This window comes from Heterodontus francisci, chromosome 4 (assembly GCF_036365525.1).
Source record: "Heterodontus francisci isolate sHetFra1 chromosome 4, sHetFra1.hap1, whole genome shotgun sequence".
NCBI classification, from domain to species: domain Eukaryota; kingdom Metazoa; phylum Chordata; class Chondrichthyes; order Heterodontiformes; family Heterodontidae; genus Heterodontus; species Heterodontus francisci.
In genome coordinates, this window is record NC_090374.1 from 199,807,990 (window position 1) to 199,829,297 (window position 21,308).

Consider the following 21,308-nt stretch of genomic DNA (forward strand, 5'->3'; position numbering starts at 1 on the left):
CTCATTCTGCTTACCAAAATGTATTTCATCTGCCCATTTCACCAGTCTGTCCATGTCCTCCTGAAATCTGTTACTATGCTCATTATTTACCACTGTTCCAAGATACAATTCATCCGCAAACTTTGAAATTATGTATATCCAGGTCATTAATACACAATTAAAAAAAGAGCAGTGGTCCTAATATCTGCCCCTGGGGAACATTACTGTATACTGTCCTCCAGTCTGAAAAACACCCGTTCACCACTATTCTCTGCTTTCTTTCTCTTAGCCAATTTTGTATCCATGTTGCCCATGGGCTTTAATTTTGCTAACAAGTCTATTACATAGTACATTGCCAAACACCTTTTAAAAGTTCAAATACACATCAACCACAGTACCCTCATCAAACCTTTCCATTACTTTATCAAATAATTCAATTAAGTTAGTCAAACATGATTTGCCTTTAACATATCCATGCTGAGTTGCATTTATTAGCCCATACTTTTCCAAGTGCCAATTAATTTTGTCCTTGGTTATTGTCTCCAAGTTTCCCCACCAATGACCTTAGGCTGACTTGCCTGTATTTGCCAGATATATCCCTCTCCCTTATAGTTTAAACAGTAGTGTAACAGTTGCAATCTTCCAGTCTTCTGGCACCACCTCCATAACCAAGGAGGATTGGAAGACTGTGGTCAAAGCCTTCACAATTTCTATCCTTACTTCTCTCAGGTAACCTATGATGTATCTACTTTGAGGATTGATAACCTTTTAAGTACTTGCTCTTTATGATTTTATCCTACCCAATATCTGCTGCCTTTTGGGTGGTTTCAGAAACGCTTCTCTCTGAAAGGTACTGTTCTGCAGAAATACAGCTTTGATGTTGATTGACCTATACTCCCATGAATGTGGTTATAAAAGCTAAAAGGATTTTAAAGATTATTCTTCCAACTGTGGGAAAATCCACTTTTAATATCTGTATCACCCAGTCGCTCTTCAAAATCTCCAGCAACTAGACGCACTTTAGCCTTATAAGTCTGCAAGGACTTTTTCAGTACAGATCACCTTGTGAAAGTTGATTAACCCTTATCTGGTGCCTTAGAATAAACTCTAAACCCAGAAGATTACTGAACAGCATAGATATCTCACTAGAGACGGCATTAGTGCTTATAAAATGGCTTACTCCAGCTATTTTACATAGAATTACAACTCTCTTAAGTGACCTCAGTGTGTTGTCATCGCCAATCATAAAGCAAGTAGTACTTTTATATTCCTTAATCTTGAATCAATTGTCACTACTTAGAGAATCAAGATAACATTTTAATCAATCTGTCCCATATTCTGTTGAAGTACAAGCACTATCTAGTACTGCACAGTTAAAGGAGGCCGCAACTAACACATACATCACTGGACTAAATCTCCTTGTGACCAGTAGAATGTGTTCGGATTCATCACTATCTTCATCCTCTTACTCAGAGTCATCATGTGTCATTTCAAGGACCTTGCCTCTTCGCTTTGGCCAGTTCACCACAATGATACTTGGAGTCACACCTGAAGCATCTATTAAGTGTTCCTTGGGCATTCTGGGATTCATTCGCCTATTAATATTCTTCCAATTTTGTCTTCTGCTGCAATAGCTAGATCTGCTAATGGTGCTTTCGTCCTCATTCTGCCTGTCTTTAATCCTTCCATTGTATTGATGCCTGCATCCAGTATCTGGACTAATTCCAAATCTGGCAATCGTGTCTCCCAGTCTTTGTGTCACCACTGAATGTCTCAATTGTTCCATGAAGACTGAAGGAAATTATTGTTTCTCTAGGAATTTATTTTTTAAGGCAGCAGACATCTGATCCAAAAGGGTCTCCTTCTCCGAATACCAACACCAGTTAGAACCAATAGCCTGTCCATATCAGACATATTAGAACAATTTAAAACTAGCACCTATCCAGGGATCGCCAAATTAAATGTTGCCAATCTTTTACACAATCTGTTAAAGTCCATGATATATTCTTCCATGGATTGACTATCTGTTTTCTGAAATTCATCACATTCTGGCCATGCCTCATTGATATTTAATGCATCGCCTTTCTTGTAGATTTCATTCAAGAACTCTAATAGAAGGTTTAAACCTACATCACTATTTAACTAATGGGCATTCATCTCACAAAATACAACACTTCTGATTTTGTTTCTTGGAGGAAGCAGCAGCTCCAAGGCCATACCTTGTTTTCTCTTTGGTAGCAGCATAACCCATGTCCACATAGCCACTTCATTCTTCCACTGGTCATATGGTTCAGATTACAAGGACATTGGGGGCTAATCATACCCCAACAATTTACATTTGCTTTTTGCCATTTTCCACAATGGCCTCTAGGATTTTAGTTTGTTATCTGAAAATCGTTTGCTTAGTTTCCAACCTTTACCTTTATACAACCATGTTATACTCCAGAAAGCTAAGTGGCGAAGGATAGCACTGGAGCCTTTTTTAAGCATTTATTTACACAGATACACATCACAAACATGTATCCCCTCACCCTACTACCACAGTTTCAGTCTTTATAGGGACACAAGTAAATCCCCAGTTAATGCCCACCACCTGCATACAATTAAACACAATTACTATACGATTAACAGAGGTGCCATCTTTTGGATGCAAAGTTAAACAAAGGCCCTGTCTGCTCTCTCAGATCCCATGGCATTATTTTGAAGAACAGCAGGACAGTTATCCCTGTTGTCCTGGCCAATATCTAACCCTCAATCAACTTCACATTGTTCTTTGTGGGAGCTTGCTACATTCAATTGGCTGCAGTGTGTCCTATATTACAACAGTGACTACACTTCAAAAGTACTTCATTGGCTCGAAGGCACTTTGGGACATCTCGAGGTCTTGAAAGGTGTTATATAAATGCAAGTCTTTCTTTTCTTTCTAGGATGCTTGATTCCGTCATCACTGCCATTGCTCCTTTAAGCAGCGGGGTTTATATCATTCTGCCATACCAAGTTCCAACATCACCTACCATATATTTTTCAACCATGATCCCTACTGGAATTTGTTACAGGGTCAGCATTGTTGAAATTTCAGGCCTCTCACACCAGCTCTGGAGAAAAATCACTAAGAAGTGCTCCTCAGATTGACATATGGAAGGGCACTGGTAGCCACTAAGGGCGGAATTTAATCTTAACAAACCTGCGCGCAGCGAGGAGGCTGGTGGCGGGTCGGGAACCGGTTTGTTTTGTCAATGGGCTTTACCGTGGCTCTTTAACTGAGCCATAGCATTCGCATCTCGCTTCTGGGTTGCTGGACCAAACAAGAATTCGGGTTTGATGATGATCTGCATTCTGTGAATGAAGAATCTCTATTTAAAGGGACCCCGGCAGGGCTCAGAAGGGCTACAGGAAACCTTGCTTGTGAAGGCTAGTGGAGGCAAGGAAATGGAAGGAAAATGTGGGAAGGCTGCCCCAGGTCTCTGATTCTTCTTTGGAGGTTATGCTGGAGGCGGTGAGGACCAGAAGGGAGGTGCTCTTTCCTCTGGACAGGAGGAAGAGGCCTGTCACCCAAACTAAATAGGCGTGGCTAGAAGTTGCGGAGGCTGTCAGCAGCAGGAGTGTGGTGTCCAGGACCTGGATACAATGCTGGAAAAGGTTTATAATGATCTCATAAGGTTAGGAAAGGTGAATGAAGTACCATTTTCAGGCAGCATCCATCACACTCGTCTTCTCCAGCACCCCTCTGACTGACACATGTTGCAGCTCCACACGTTAATTTCTCTCCAGATAAGTCCACAAATCTCCATCTGAACAGCCAATACTCACCAACACTCACCCTCACCTTATTGCCATCTCACACCAATTTCTCATAGTCACTCTCCTCAAAAACTCTTATTCCATCCTCAACGCACATAGGCACACTCAGAACTCTCTGCTTCCTCTCATTGCAGGAGGAGAGCACACAGCTCCAGGGAGAGACAGAGTACAGGGTGGACCTGCAGACATAGCCACCCTGCCTGTATTGGAGGAGGATGCCTTGGAGATTGGCAGGGTGGCACACACATTAGGCAGCAGTGATGGAGAGATGGGGGTGGCTCACATACCTGGTGGCAACATTAGATATTACACTGCCACTTAACAATTAGTTACTCATGTTGAACTGATATCACCACTAACTGAAATGTCATGATATGTACGATGTTGAGTCAGTACCCTTTCCCCATGTCAGCACTAACTCACGTCTTTCATCTCCCACAGATCCTTCAAGGGTGACAGAGGGGCTGCATCAAGAGGAGGAAGAGTCCTCAGAGGAGGGCGAGCACACTGAAGATGCACCATCACATGACTCACGTGCACCCTCCACCAGCACAGTTTACGCACACCTCAATGGGTATTGCGGGAGAGATATCTAGGTTGTCACACAATGAGGAGCACATCACATATGAGCAGCAGCAGGTTTTGGAGACAGGAAGAGCAATTCTGGGTACTGCCTGTGTGGAGTTTGCAAGTTCTCCCTGTGTCTGCGTGGGTTTCCTCCGGGTGCTCCGGTTTCCTCCCACATGCCAAAGACTTGCAGGTTGGTAGGTAAATTGGCCATTAGCAATTGCCCCTAGTATAGGTAGGTGGTAGGGGAATATAGGGACAGGTAGAGATGTGGTAGGAATATAGAATTAGTGTAGGATTAGTATAAAATGGGTGGTTGATGGTCGGCACAGACTCGGTGGGCCGAAGGGCCTGTTTCAGTGCTGTATCTCTAAACTAAACTAAAGCAGTGGAGACTCCGCTTTGGAGGGATTAGGACACTCCAAGCTCTGTTCAGCTGGACATAGATGCAGAGCCTAGAGCATCATCCCAAAAAGGGAAATTGTGAAGCAGTAATGGAAAATGTGTGTGCTTCTGTCAGCATTTCCAGAGGCAATGCGCACTGTGAGAGAGAGTGGAGGGGTCCATCTCTAGCATGAGTGTCATGATGTCTCAGGCATTTGTGTTGATGTCCACCTTTACGGACTGCATGGAGAATGGTAGGCAACCGAGGACAATCTGCCCCAGAAGAATGGCCTGTACTTTCTGTCACTTTACACAGGATGGAGCAAAAGCTCACTTTGGTGGCTCAATGCCTTACTGACATGTTCACCAGCTCCTGGCCAGCAGGGAAGTGCAAGTGGGCCATTAGAGAGAAGATGAAGAAAGGGCACATGGAAGTGGGGACTCTTCTCAAGGCACGCTCACTTCTCATCTCTTGCACCCCCACTTCTCATCTCTTGCTGCCCCCATCCCCCCACTACTGTCCCAGAGGCCACATGCTGTTTCCTGTCCCAATGATCGTGTCTGCCCCTGCACAGGTACAGGTGGGGCAGTCGTTAGCGGGGTCCTCACAGGCTCCAAACCAAGAAGATGCCCACCACAGGCATCTCGTGTCAGAGTAGACAAACAAGCAGCCTGCCTCCAGCTCTGTTGAAACGAAAGGGGTTGCACCAAACAGAAGTAATAGGAAGTGGATGAAAATAATTTCAGTTGCACAAGGGGATTCACTTGGGTGTGCAGAGCAATGCTAATAGTATTAATGTTTATTTCAATGAATTATGCACTTCATTTAAACTCCTCATTCTCCTAGCCTCCAATTTGTTGCACCTCCTATTCACTCTGGACAGTGAACAGTATGACCAGGTTTTATGAGGAGAAAAGGGTGGGAATGTAATGGTTGCATTGTTGACTGTTGGAATGAATTGAGTTTGTGGGGAGCAGCCAAAAGTTTTCTTATAACACTGTCAGCCACCCTCACGCACTCAGATTAAGTGAAGCACGGCTAGATGAAGCCGTCACAGGCTTCTCTGGCAAACAGGTGAGTGGCTGCAGGCACCATGGGCACATCTGAAACCTTCTCGTCTTCCTCCTGTTCAGATGAGGATGCCGAACGTTCTGCACTTTCCTCTTCCTGCTCCTCCACTCATTTCTGCAAGATGTTGTGTAGGGCACATCAGATTACAACCATTCTGAAGACCCTTGATGGGGCATACTGAAGGGTGCCTCCTGATCTGTTGAGGCATCTGAACAGCATCATGAGCAACCCCACGAGTTTTTCTATTAACACCCTTCTGGTCATGTGGCTCCTTTTCTATCTCTCCTGTGGTTCACTGGTAGAGTTCCTTGCACGACTATTCAGATATGTCTCTTGTTTCCAAGGAGCCAGCCACTGACACTGTACAAAGCCACAAAAATCTGCAGATGTGACTGCCACAGAATGAATGAATACTGGCAGCTCCCTAGATATCTAGCACAGATATTCATGATAACCTTCTGATGGTCAAAAACTATCTGAACATTAAGGGAATGGAATCCCTTGTTATTATGGAAAAGTCAAAGTAAATCTGAAGACGCCTTGATTGCTACATGTGCACAATCAATGACTCCCTGCATCTGTGGGAATTCAGCCATTGCAATCAAAATGTCAATCCTCTATGTTTGACTGACCTAGGAACATAGGCCTCCTCCCTGGTAAAGGTGACATGAGTAGCGGCCTTGGCAAACAAGACATCAGTGACCTGGGAGAAGCACTTGTGGGTGGCTGATTATGAGATCCTGGAGTTGTCACCAACAGATCCCTGGAAAGTCAGAGGCAAAGAAATTCAGGGCTATGGTGATCTTGATGGCCACTGGGATTACGTGCCCATCTGGCCCTCAAAGGTGGTCTTCCATGAGGCCACGACCTGCTGCGAAAGCCTAAGCCTCTTGATGCACTGTTGCTCCATGATGTTGAGGCAACTCATCCTCTGTCTACATACCCTCTGCTAGGGGTATCGCCTCCTTCAAGCTGGAGTTGTGTCATAAGATCATAGGAGCAGGAGTAGGCCATTCAGCCCATTGGGCCTGCTCTACCATTCAAACAGATCATGGCTGATCATCTAGCTCTACACCATTTTTCTCTGCAATCCCCATATCCCTTGATGTCATTATTGTCCAGAAATCTATCGATTTCTGTCTTGAACATGCTCAAAGAATGAGCTTCCACAGCCCTCTGGGGTAGAGAATTCTACAGATTTACCATCCACTGAGTAAAGAAATTCCTCCTCGTCTCAGTCTTAAATGACCTGCCCCTTATTCTGAGACTGTGTCCCCCTGGTTAGAATATTGCGTGCAATTCTGATCGCCACACTACCAGAAGGACGTGGAGGCTTTGGAGAGGGTACAGAAGAGGTTTACTAGGATGTTGCTTGGTCTGGAGGGCATTAGCTATGAGGAGAGGTTGGAAAAACTCAGATTGTTTTCACTGGAACGACGGAGGTGGAGGGGGGACATGATAGAGGTTTACAAAGTTATGAGCGGCACGGACAGAGTGGATAGTCAGAAGCTTTTTCCCAGGATGGAAGAGTCAGTTACTAAGGGACATAGGTTTAAGGTGCGAGGGGCAAAGTTTAGAGGGGATGTGCGAGGCAAGTTTTTTTACACAGAGGGTGGTGAGTGCCTGGAACTTGCTGCCAGGGGAGGTGGTGGAAGCAGATACGATAGTGACGTTTAAGAGACATCTTGACAAATACATGACTAGGAAAGGAATAGAGGGACATGGGCCCCGGAAGTGCAGAAGGTGTTAGTTTAGGCAGGCATCAAGATCGGCACAGGCTTGGAGGGCCGAATGGCCTGTTCCTGTGCTGTACTGTTCTTTGTTCTACACTCTGCAGCCAGAGGAAACATCCTATCCACATCTAACCTGTCACACCCTGTAAGAATTTTGTAAGTTTCAATGAGATCACCTTTCGTTTTTTGAAATTCGAGAGAATACAGGCCCAGTTTCTGCAATCTCTTCTCATAAGAAAATCCCGCCATCCCAGGGATTAGTCTGATGAACCTCTGTTGCACTCCCTCAATGTCAAGTAGATCCTTCCTTAGATAATGGAGACCAAAACTGTACACAATACTCCAGCTATGGTCTCACTAAGGCTTTATACACTTGCAGCAAGAAATCTTTACTCCTGTACTCAAATCCCCTTGCAACGAAGGCCAACATACCATTTGCCTTCCTAACTGCTTGCTGCACCTACACACTAGTTTTTAGTGACTCATGAACAAGGACACCCAGGTTCCTTTGGACATCAACACTTCCCAACCTCTTACCATTTAAGAAATACTCTGTCTTTCTGTTTTTTTCGACCAAAGTGGATCACTTCACACTTATTCACATTATATTCCTTCTGCCATGTTCATGCCTATTCACTTAGCCTGTCCAAATCCCCTTGAAGCCTCCCTGCATCCTCCTCACAACTTACATTCCTACCATTTTTATGTCATCAGCAAATTTGGAAATATTACATTTGGTCCCCACATCCCCTCTGTCCTGTGGAGCAGCATGTGCCTGCAGAGAGGAAACTTTCTGTTGGTATTGTTGCTGCTCCTGATGCTGTTGGTGCAGCTTCTGGTGCTGTATCTGTTGGTGTGGCTCCTCCTATTGCTCCTCATCAGAGGTCAATACTACTGCTGCATAAGTTGCTCCCATTAAAGCCTGGCTACCCGACCCGAACTCGACCAACTATGTGTTGGGTCGGGCATTTAAAAAAATTAAAAGACTCGGGCCTGGGCCGGGTTCGGGTTGGCTGTTGTCGGGTCGAGCCCAGGTCGGGTTTTAATTTTTTACCTCAGACTAAAACACCCTTCCCACACCATGGGCCCAGATGCAGATACTGATCAGGCCCCATTCCCCAGGCCCCGCCCCTCACTGAGCAGCAGCAGCAGCTTCTTCCCCGTCTCCAGATGGAAAAGGCGCTGCAGGTACTGTCAGCGTCTCACACCCACGGGGTCAGTAATGGGAAGCGGGACCATGGGCTGTGTCAGGGATACTCCCGGTTTCAATGTGTCTCCAACCGGGAGGGAAGGGGGTCAGTAATCGGGAGTGGGACCAGGAGCTAAAGCCTGGCTACCCGACCCGAACCCGACCAAAGCCGAATCCATGTGTTGGGTTCTGGTCGGGTCTGCATTCAGCGTCCAGCATTCGGGTTCAGGTCGGGTCTTGCATTTTAAAAAAAGTAAAAGGACTCCGGCCCAGGTCAGATTGGCTGCTGTCGAGTCAGGCCCAGGTCGACTTTTAATTTTATACCCGAGACAGGCATTAGCTCCCATTCTGCAGTGAAGGCTAACAGCATGGAAATTCAGATGAAGGTGAGTAAACTCTAAGGTAGGTGAAAGTACTTCCAAAAGTTGGAAATAACCTTCAAGGCAATGAAATCAGGCTCTCATAAATGCTGTAAGCATAAGCCTTTAACTGAGGCTGGCCAGAAGCTTTGCAATTTCACTCTTTGAAGGCTTCCCAGCACCAGTTTCACTGTTCAATGAGTTCCCACTGTGCTCTCACCTTGTTGACCTTGGCGAGTTCCAGCTTGGGAAACCCACACGCTGCCTATTAAAGCCAGAATGCTGGGTTGAATTCTCAGTTAATTGCCTCTGAGTATTTTAATTACTGACCCAACAGCTCCACAGGAATCCGTGTCCACCTGGAAGCCTGCCCAGGTTAAACTTGGACGTGTGCGGGATCACGTCAGGTTCCCAACCAGGCACCATTTTTTGGGGCTTTAACCCTCTATCTGCATCTAACTCGCCTCCCTTTGGCAGTTAAAATTCTGCCTCAGTGTTAGTGGAAGTTCAACAGCCTATTCACTTACCCTCCCAATAAATACTACAAAGGTGAAATGACACACTGAGTAAAGCAACTGACAGTACTTTTTGCCCCTTACCAGGTCAGCGACTCCTCCAGGTAAAATGGTCTTCACAACAACACCAGTTGTTCTTCCACCTACTATTCCAAATCCCAAACCAGAGCCATCGTTTACCAGCTCAATAGTTTCAACAATCTGCCAATGGACCTGTTAGGGATAAAAAATAGTTGGCAATGCTTGTGTTTTAAAACTTTAAGTACACAAACAAGAATAAAAAAGTCAGATCATCTGACACTCATCTATCATAATGCACAGAAGTACACCTCTCGAAAAACTCACTTGCAGAGCTAACCACTTCAGGTTTACGGGGGGGCGGGGGGCAAATAGTTGACATTGCTCGTGACATACCAGTCTCACACGTGGAACGGCAGAGCAGCAGAAATATAAAACATCTAACCTTGGGGATACATCAATACAACCCTGTTGCCAGCACCATGAAATCAAATTGTATATCTGTGAACTTCCATTTTGAGAATTTATTAGCTAAAAACAAACCAGCTAGAGGAGGAAGCAGAAAGGGAGTCACAGAGGTAGAGTAAAAGTGGTGGGCATGTAGCGGAAATGGGAGAAAATGGCCTTGGCAACACAGTCACTGACAAGGAGAAATCTCAGAATGTGATCAAAGAGTACGTCAAAATCCTGCAACTTCGGACTCAGGCAGTAGTAGGCATGAGCGATGAAGGAAAGGTCTCAGCTGGCATGAGCTTAAGAGGATGGTTTTGACTTTGGTAACAAAGCTAGAGGGAATGCTGGCCCATCCATGTCTTGATATCACAGAAGCAGATGTGAATATACCAACATCTTTTGGATTAATAGAAGAGTTATCACTTTTCCTCGATTACTGAGGCAATTACAGCTGCAATAGGGTGCAATTAGCATACATATGAAAGATAACCACATATAGCTTGTGAACAAGAGCAGCCCAAGGATGCACCCTTGATACAAAGGTTGCTGTGTGGGAAGAAGCTGCTGGAGGTGGTGCAGTGCCACGTTACAAGAGATATAAGCAGAACAGGAGATTTTAGTGCCATGGAGATACACTACAGAGAAGAAATATTGAAACGTATGCCAGGATCAATGTTGTGAAAGATGACAAAGGAGTCAAGGAAAGGAGCTACAATAAGAGAATAGGTTATTTGTGACATTGACCAAGACGGTCTCAGTACTATGCGAGGTGCAGAACCAAACTGGAGGATCTTAAGTAGGAGGGTAATTGTGTTATTGACAAGAAAGCAAAGGTTAGAGTTGAATAGTGAGAATAGAGGGATTAAAGGTGGCTTTTTAAAGAGGATGGTGATGACAGTGGTCTGGGACGAGCTGAGAACAGTATGCAAAATATTCTGTGGAACAAACACAAAATATATCTTTGCGAATTGGTCGTCTTGATGTATGTGCCTTGATGGATGTGCCAATGGCACCTCATGTTAGCACACAGAAGAGCTGCAACATAAAATAGAGACCATTATCCACATTCAAAGCTCTAATTTCAACTGAAGCATATGAAGGAGGTGTGGATAGGATATTAGCCATTTCACACCATTACCACACAGTTCTCAACATACAGTTCAAAATCAGCACTAGCAAAAGATTGGCAGCAGGTTTAGGGGTATGCAGAAGAAAACTTTGCCAAAAAATATGCAAGTTTTTTTCTGAATTTAAACCGCTTTTTAAATTTCTGTTCCTCTCTCACCATACCCATTTCCTCCAGCAAGATGTGGCGATGGGGTAGTGGGGCGGTGTGGTGGAGATAGTAGAAGAGAAGATGGACTGCTCTCAGATCATCACCCCCGATTTTCTCACAGCTGCGACATTTCCTATCTTTGTAGCACTATCAATATTACTGCAACTTTTTCATTCTTATATTCTTTTTATGAGCATTATGGCTCCTGGGCTGGAAGCTCCCTAGGAAGCTCCCTTGCTGTTCAACTCTATCCATGGCCATCTGCTCCCATCCCTAACGTTTTCTCCCCCAATCTGCCCTCTTAAACTGTTTAAATTCCCCTGGCTCTATAAATCAGTTCATTTTAGCCCTATCTAAAAGTTAACAGTTAGTTCAGTGTATGTTACCTGGGCCCACTGCCCTCCCCCAGCCACACCTGCTCTTTGTTTTCTCAATGAAATTGATCCGGATGAAACTGACGAGAACAGCTGCCGATACTTTAATCTCCGATCCTGCTGTCTTCACAGTCCAGAGTGTCTGCAGCCACGGCATGCGGTAAGTCCATTGAGGTGAAGAAGGAGCTGCGGGACCCGAGAGAAGTCCTGTGAAAAGGTGCCCCGAACACCCAAAACATCCACGAACGGCCCCCCCGGCCGCAACTTCAAAGCGCCCGCGGGAGATGGCTCGGAGAGCATCTGCAGCGCACTGTCGGCAATGCTGCATGCCTTTATTTAAACCACTGCAAAAAAAAAACCCTTAGCAAATGTAATCACCTCTAAGTCTGCCAAATGATGCTTCACCTCCCGAAGGACGTGGATGAGCTTTCCGGACGTCGATGGTGGGCACTGAGGAAATGGCTTATTACCTGCACCAGATTCCACCCCCACCCCCCCCCCTTTACCCCCCTTCCACCCCCCTCCCCTTCCCTGCTCCACCCTCTCAGCTCACCCCCTCACAACCCCGTCCCAGCCCGCCCCCCCCTCGCACCATCTTCACCCCGCACCCCCTTCCCCTGCACCCCCCCCTCCTCCCTCTACCCCTCCCCCTTGCATCCCCTCCTCCCACCGGCACCATCCTACACCTGTGTAGGGGCCCCAACAACCCCACTGCCTTGTGGGCGTCTCGGGAGAGACCAAGGCTAAGGGAGTAAACCCTAACAGAAAATCCGGAGCGGAACCCCGTAGGCGGTCATGTGTCACCTTTGGCATGTTTCCGGCAGTTCCTGCAGCCATACTGGTGCCAAACGTCGTGTCCTGCACTCCTTTGGACCCCACCAGAAAGGCCGAGAGGGGGGTTTTGACGACTGGGCAACTCTCAACCTCCATAAATTTGCCCAGGCATGCGCCATGGAGAGGTCACTCCATAGTTGCCTCACAGCGACTGAAACAACACGGAAGGCAGCAGTTACGGGTTATAAGTCCAGATAAATTGGCGTAGAAACTGGGCGCCACGGGTTGCCTTTGTCGGTGGGAGAGGTCATTGCACCTCACTGGACAGCTACCGCCCGCCTCAAACCGGGCAGCCCCCGGTCAATAAGGTTCTGTCCCGCCACAGTCTGCCTGCTTCAATGGGTGCTTGGAGCTCAGGGTCATTGCCCGAAAGGTGGACTGATACACCGCACCAAACAACATGAAAAAAGGAAAGAAGGTACCAGCCCTTCGCTTTGCAAGCTGGAACGTCAGAACTATGTGTCCTGGCCTGTCGGAAGACCTTACACAAATCAACGATTCTCGGAAGACCGCCATCATTAACAACGAGCTCAGTAGACTCAATGTGGACATTGCAGCACTTCAGGAGACTCGCCTCCACGCGAGTGGCTCTCTAGCAGAGCAAGACTACACCTTCTTCTGGCAGGGCAGGGATCCTGAAGAACCAAGACAGCATGGAGTGGGCTTCGCCATCAGAAACTCCTTGCTCAGCATGATAGAGCCTCCCTCAAATGGCTCGGAACGCATACTGTCCATCCGACTGCTCACCACCTCTGGTCCAGTACACCTACTCAGCATCTATGCTCCAACACTCTGTTCCGCACCTGAAGCTAAAGACCAGTTCTATGAACAACTCCATAATATCATTAGCAGCATCCCCAACACCGAACACCTATTCCTGCTGGGGGACTTTAATGCCAGGGTTGGGGCCGACCATGACTCATGGCCCTCCTGCCTTGGGCGCTATGGCGTTGGAAGGATGAATGAGAACGGGCAGAGACTGCTTGAGTTGTGTACCTATCATAACCTCTGCATCACCAACTCGTTCTTTCACACTAAACCCTGTCACCAGGTTTCATGGAGGCACCCAAGATCACGTCGTTGGCACCAGCTAGACCTCATTGTCACAAGGCGAGCCGCCTTAAACAGTGTTCAAATCACACGCAGCTTCCACAGTGCGGACTGCGACACCGACCACTCCCTGGTGTGCAGCAAGGTTAGACTCAGACCAAAGAAGTTGCATCATTCCAAGCAGAAGGGCCACCCGCGCATCAACACGAGCAGAATTTCTCACCCACAGCTGTTACAAAAATTTCTAAATTCACTTGTAACAGCCCTTCAAAACACTCCCACAGGGGATGCTGAGACCAAGTGGGCCCACATCAGAGACGCCATCTATGAGTCAGCTTTGACCACCTACGGCAAAAGTGCGAAGAGAAATGCAGACTGGTTTCAATCTCATAATGAAGAGCTGGAACCTGTCATAGCCGCTAAGCGCATTGCACTTTTGAACTACAAGAAAGCCCCCAGCGATTTAACATCCGCAGCACTTAAAGCAGCCAGAAGTACTGCACAAAGAACAGCTAGGCGTTGCGCAAACGACTACTGGCAACACCTATGCAGTCATATTCAGCTGGCCTCAGACACCGGAAACATCAGAGGAATGTATGATGGCATGAAGAGAGCTCTTGGGCCAACCATCAAGAAGATCACCCCCCTCAAATCTAAATCGGGGGACATAATCACTGACCAACGCAAACAGATGGACCGCTGGGTTGAGCACTACCTAGAACTGTACTCCAGGGAGAATGCTGTCACTGAGACTGCCCTCAATGCAGCCCAGCCTCTACCAGTCATGGATGAGCTGGACATACAGCCAACCAAATCGGAACTCAGTGATGCCATTGATTCCCCAGCCAGCGGAAAAGCCCCTGGGAAGGACAGCATTACCCCTGAAATAATCAAGAGTGCCAAGCCTGCTATACTCTCAGCACTACATGAACTGCTATGCCTGTGCTGGGACGAGGGAGCAGTACCCCAGGACATGCGCGATGCCAACATCATCACCCTCTATAAAAACAAAGGTGACCGCGGTGACTGCAACAACTACCGTGGAATCTCCCTGCTCAGCATAGTGGGGAAAGTCTTTGCTCGAGTCGCTCTGAACAGGCTCCAGAAGCTGGCCGAGCGCGTCTACCCTGAGGCACAGTGTGGCTTTCGTGCAGAGAGATCGACTATTGACATGCTGTTCTCCCTTCGTCAGATACAGGAGAAATGCCGTGAACAGCAGATGCCCCTCTACATTGCTTTCATTGATCTCACCAAAGCCTTTGACCTCGTCAGCAGACGTGGTCTCTTCAGACTACTAGAAAAGATCGGATGTCCACCAAAGCTACTAAGTATCATCACCTCATTCCATGACAATATGAAAGGCACAATTCAACATGGTGGCTCCTCATCAGAGCCCTTTCCTATCCTGAGTGGTGTGAAACAGGGCTGTGTTCTCGCACCCACACTTTTTGGGATTTTCTTCTCCCTGCTGCTTTCACATGCGTTCAAATCCTCTGAAGAAGGAATTTTCCTCCACACAAGATCAGGGGGCAGGTTGTTCAACCTTGCCCGTCTAAGAGCGAAGTCCAAAGTACGGAAAGTCCTCATCAGAGAACTCCTCTTTGCTGACGATGCTGCTTTAACATCTCACACTGAAGAATGCCTGCAGAGTCTCATCGACAGGTTTGCGTCTGCCTGCAATGAATTTGGCCTAACCATCAGCCTCAAGAAAACGAACATCATGGGGCAGGATGTCAGAAATGCTCCATCCATCAATATTGGCGACCACGCTCTGGAAGTGGTTCAAGAGTTCACCTACCTAGGCTCAACTATCACCAGTAACCTGTCTCTAGATGCAGAAATCAACAAGCGCATGGGTAAGGCTTCCACTGCTATGTTCAGACTGGCCAAGAGAGTGTGGGAAAATGGCGCACTGACACGGAACACAAAAGTCCGAGTGTATCAGGCCTGTGTCCTCAGTACCTTGCTCTACGGCAGCGAGGCCTGGACAACGTATGCCAGCCAAGAGCGACGTCTCAATTCATTCCATCTTCGCTGCCTTCGGAGAATACTTGGCATCAGGTGGCAGGACTATATCTCCAACACAGAAGTCCTTGAAGCGGCCAACATCCCCAGCTTATACACACTACTGAGTCAGCGGCGCTTGAGATGGCTTGGCCATGTGAGCCGCATGGAAGATGGCAGGATCCCCAAAGACACATTGTACAGCGAGCTCGCCACTGGTATCAGACCCACCGGCCGTCCATGTCTCCGTTATAAAGACGTCTGCAAACGCGACATGAAATCCTGTGACATTGATCACAAGTCGTGGGAGTCAGTTGCCAGCATTCGCCAGAGCTGGCGGGCAGCCATAAAGACAGGGCTAAATTGTGGCGAGTCGAAGAGACTTAGTAGTTGGCAGGAAAAAAGACAGAGGCGCAAGGGGAGAGCCAACTGTGCAACAGCCCCAACAAACAAATTTCTCTGCAGCACCTGTGGAAGAGCCTGTTACTCCAGAATTGGCCTTTATAGCCACTCCAGGCGCTGCTTCACAAACCACTGACCACCTCCAGGCGCGTATCCATTGTCTCTCGAGATAAGGAGGCCCAAAAGAAAGATATTGAACACCATTTGCAACAGAGACAATCAATGATTCAAAAGGAAATTGGATGGCCCCTTGAAGGAAATAAACTTGCAGATCTATGGAGATGGAGCAGGGGAATCGGGCGGGCTGGATAGCTCCGTGAAAAGGCGGCATGGACTCGATGGGCTAAATGGCCTCCTTCTGTGCTATAAAACAATTTGACAATTAAAGACAAACCAGAATTCTAATAGTTACACTGACTGGACTTAAGTATTCTGAATAACAGTGAGAAAGTAGAACATTTAGTGGAAAATTACTTTAGGAGAATTGGTGTGAAAGCACTAATCAACTGATTTACTCAAAATATATAAAAAATAAAAATTATTTCAATAAAAAAAACTTTCAAACAAATGAGGAAAATGATATCTTGCCCTAGGGCGGCACAGTGGCGCAGTGGTTAGCACCGCAGCCTCACAGCTCCAGGGACCCGGGTTCGATTCCGGGTACTGCCTGTGTGGAGTTTGCAAGTTCTCCCTGTGTCTGCGTGGGTTTTCTCCGGGTGCTCCGGTTTCCTCCCACAAGCCAAAAGACTTGCAGGTTGATAGGTAAATTGGCCATTATAAATTGTCACTCGTATAGGTAGGTGGTAGGGAAATATAGGGACAGGTGGGGATGTTTGGTAGGAATATGGGATTAGTGTAGGATTAGTATAAATGGGTGGTTGATGTTCGGCACAGACTCAGTGGGCCGAAGGGCCTGTTTCAGTGCTGTATCTCTAATCTAATCTAAGAGTACTGCTCACTTAAGTAGATTAGACCATATACAACATTTCTTGTGCCTTAAGCAGCTTTAAAGAAACACTTTACTATTAAACTGCATACATACCACTGACATCTATTCAGACTCTGCAGTATGCTGTACTTACTGTAGAAGAATGGGCAGAGAGTGTACTCGCATCCGATGGTGTACGTGAAACTACTGGACTGGACGAATGTGGAATGGCTCCTCTGGCAACCACCAACTGGACCTGCTCAGTGGCTTTCTGCAGGATGCCAATAGCTTGTTGATGGGTGACAGTCTGGTCTAGGGGCTGTCTGTTGATAGCTAGGATTTGGTCTGCTTCCTTTAGTTTGCCATCTCTATCAATAGAGCACAGAAATTATATTTATTGTATTTATTCCACATCATGGTTTAAGGATTTCAGTCTACTAACATACGAACATACAAATTAGGAGCAGGAATAGGCCACTCAGCCCTTCAAGTCTGCTCCATTATTTAATAAGTTCATGGCTGAACTGATTACTCCACAATTCCACCTACCCCCCGATAACCTTACACCCAATTGCTTATCAAGAATCTATCTACCTCTGCCTTAAAAATATTCAAAGATTCTGCTTCCACCGCCTTTTGAGGAAGAGAATTCCAAAGAATCATGACCCTCTGAGAGAAAACATTTCTCCTCATCTCTGTCTTAAAAGGGCGACCCCTTATTTTTTTAAACGGTGACCCCTAGTTCTAGATTCTCCCACAAGAGGAAATATCCTTTCCACATCCACCCTGTCAAGACCCCTCAGGATCTGATATGTTTCAATCAAGTCGCCTCTTACTCTTCTAAATTCCAGCGGATACAAGCCTAGCCTGTCCGATCTTTCCATGAAAGACAGCCCACCCATTCCAAGTATTAGTCTAGCAAACCTTCTCTGTACTGCCTCCAACACATTTACATCCTTCCTTAAATAAGGAGACCAGTACTGTACACAGTACTCCAGATGTGGTCTCACCAATGCCCTTTATAGCTGAAGCATAACCTCCCTTTTGTATTCAATTCCTCTTGCGATAAACAATAACATTCTATTAGCTTTCCTAATTACGTGCTGTACCCCCATACTAACCTTTTGCGATTCATGCACTAGGACACTCCATTTGCCAGGTCTTTGCCCACTCACTTAACCTATCTATATCCCTTTGTAGCCCCCTTATGCGCTCTTCACAAGTTACTTTCCTACCTATCTTTGTGTCATCAGCAAATTTAGCAACCATACCTTCGGTCCCTTCATCTAAGTTATTTATATAAATTGTAAAAGGTTGAGGCCCCAGCACAGATCCCTGTGGCACACCACTTATTACATCTTGCTAACCAGAAAATGACCCATTTATGCCTACTCTTTGTTTCCTGTTAGCTAGCCAATCTTCTATCCATGTCAATATGTTACCCACTACACTCCGAGTTTTTATTTTCTGTAATAACCTTTGATGTGGCACCTTATCAAATGCCTTCTGGAAATCTAAGTACAATACATCCACTGATTCCCTTTATCCACAGCACATGTAACTCCTCAAAGAACTCCAATAAATAGTTTTAGCGAAATCAAAAGCAAAAAATGAAGAAGATTATGAATATCTGCTGTGGTTCAGATACTCAAATTCCAGTATAAACCTGGTCATCACAGGCAGGTTTGATACAAGGAGGGCATCAAAAAAAGAAATGCAAATCAACCTTCCAAGGCTATATCGAACTTCACACCTTTCAATAACCACGTACTGACCGACATCAGTAGTGCTTAGGAGAAGAAAACTTACTCAACCTCCTGTCTGTGGGTCATTTTATTAAACAATATATATCTTGGGAGTCAAAAAGAAAAGACAACAAAAAAAATTTAAAACCCACAGGCGGCAAACATGTTACAATAAACTGCATAACAATTATTGTTCAGCAACTCTAATGCCCCTCCCATTATAGCACTGCTGACAAAAGCCCAATTTCAATAGCAGCACTGTAATGAAAATAGACTGGCACTACTGCTTCGAGAAGCACCACTTCTAAAACTCAATATAATACCTACAGTTTTTAAATGGACAACAACAATTCTGTAATTTGCACATCACAAGTGTGATTTTGGCCATAATTAGCATGATTTTTTTTACAAATTTGAGATGATTTGACTTGGCATTTACATAATTATGCAGTGATATTTACATATTTTTGACAAATTAATCTAGTGACAACAGCATCTAAGAAAGAAACATTAACCATAGCTCTCTAAGAAGTCAGCTAATGTATAGATCATCAGATGCTTCAATTTAAGCTCTCATTCGTCATGGCATCCCACCAATTTATTCAAGCTCATGAATCATCTGCAGAAATGATAGAAATTTACAGCACAGAAAGAGGCCATTTGGCCTATCATGTCTGTGCCGGCCGACAAGCAGCCATCCAGCCTAGTCCCACTTTCCAGCTTATAGTCCGTAGCCTTGTAGGTTACGGCACTTCAAGTGCATATCCAAGTATTTTTTAAATATCATGAGCGTTGCTGCCTCTAGTACCCTTTCAGGCAGAGTTCCAGATCTCCACACCCCTCGGACTGAAAAAATTTCCCCTAGAATCCCCTCTAAACCTCCTACCCCAAATCTATGGCCCCTGGCTATGGACCCCTCAAGCAAGGGGAATAGGGCCTTCCTATCCACTCTATCTAGACCACTCATAATTTTATACACTTCAATTCGGCTACCCCTCAGCCTCCTCTGTTCCAAAGTAAACAACCCCAGCCTATCCAATCTTTCCTCATAAGCAGAGTTCTCCAGTCCAGGTAGCATCATCGTCAATTTGCTCTGTACCCTTTCTAGTGCAATCACATCTTTTCATAGTGTGGTGACCAGAACTGCACACACTACTCCAGCTGTGGCCTAATTAGTATTTTATATAGTTCCAGCATAACCTCCCAGCTCTTATATTCTATGCCTCAGCTAATAAAGACAAGTATCCCATATGTCTTCTTGACCACCTTATCTACCTGCCCAGCCACCTTCAGGGATCTGTGACTTACATTTCAAGGTCCCTCTAACCTCTACACTTCTCAGCATCCTACCATTTATTGTGTAATCCCTTGCCTTGCTAGCCTTCCCCAAAAGAATTACCTTACACTTCTCCAGACTGAACGTTATTTGCCAATGTTCCACCCACCCGACTAGTCCAGTGATATCCTTCTGTACTCTACAGCTTTCTTCTTCATTATCAACCATACAGCCAAATTTTGTATTGTCTGCAAACTTCTTAATTATAAGCCCTACATACAAGTCCAAATCATTGATGTACACCACAAAAAAAGGGACCTAGTACTGAGCCATGCGGAACCCCATTGGGGAGTTCACAAATCACAGTCACAAAACACCCATCAACCATTACCCCTTGCTTCCTGCCTCTGAGGCAATTTTGGATCCAACTCGCCACTTTGCCTTGGATTCCATGGGCTTTTATTTTCATGACTAGGGTCTGCCCTGTGAGACCTTATCAAATGCCTTGTTGAAATTCATGCAGACTACCCTTATCAATCCTCCTTGTTATTTTCGTCAAAAAATCCAAATCATGTTAGTCAGACACGATCTTCCCTTAATAGATCCATGCTGACTGTCTTTGATTAATCTCTGTCTTTCTTAATGTAGATGTATCCTGTCCCTCAGAATTTTTTCCAATACTTGTTCCACAACCAAGTTTATGCTACTGGCCAGTATATCCCTTTCTCCCTTTTTAAAACATGGTACAACGTTATCTGTCCTCAGTACTCTGGCACCACATCTGTAGCCAGAGAGTATTGGAATATGATGGTCAGAGCCTCCGTTATTTTTTTTCTTGCTTCCCTTAAAAGTTTAGGATACATTTCATCCCGACATGGGGATTTATCCACTTTCAAAAATGTTAAACCGCTTAATACTGCCTCTCTATGTTAAATTCACCGACTATTTCACACTCCTCCTCCTTGATTGAATGACTGTATCGTCCCTCTTTTGTGAAACAGACGCCAAGTATTCATTAAGAACCATACCAACGTCCTTCACCTCCACACACTTATGGTCCCGAATAGGCCTTACTCTTTCTTTAGTTATCCTTGTGCTTCTTATTTATTTATAAAAAATCTTTGGGTTTTCCTTGATTTTACTTGCCAATATTTTTTATGCCCTCTGTTTGCTTTCCTAATTTCCTTTTTAATTTCAGCCCTGCTTTTTTATACTCTTCTAGGTTCTCTGCAGTATTGAGCTGTCAGTATCTGTCATAAGCTTCCCTTTTTATCTTTATCCTCTCCTCTAAGCCCTTTGATGTCCAGGTTGCTCGCAATTTGCTAGTCCTACCTTTTCTTTAAGGGAAT

At 45.6% G+C, this 21,308-nt stretch overlaps 1 protein-coding gene across 14 annotated transcripts in view; it reads right to left on the reverse strand.

The window, feature by feature from the left end:
- The window catches only part of LOC137369472 (multiple PDZ domain protein), a 419,370-nt gene that overhangs the window by 294,326 nt on the left and 103,736 nt on the right, over nucleotides 1–21,308 (reverse strand). For all 14 annotated transcript variants that reach the window (XM_068030740.1, XM_068030727.1, XM_068030738.1 and 11 more), the window contains exons 6-7: nucleotides 17,093–17,306; nucleotides 9,684–9,812 (exon numbers count right to left, since the gene is read on the reverse strand). In XM_068030740.1, coding sequence (XP_067886841.1) covers nucleotides 9,684–9,812; nucleotides 17,093–17,306 — 343 coding nt within the window. The remainder of the gene's footprint in view (nucleotides 1–9,683; nucleotides 9,813–17,092; nucleotides 17,307–21,308) is intronic.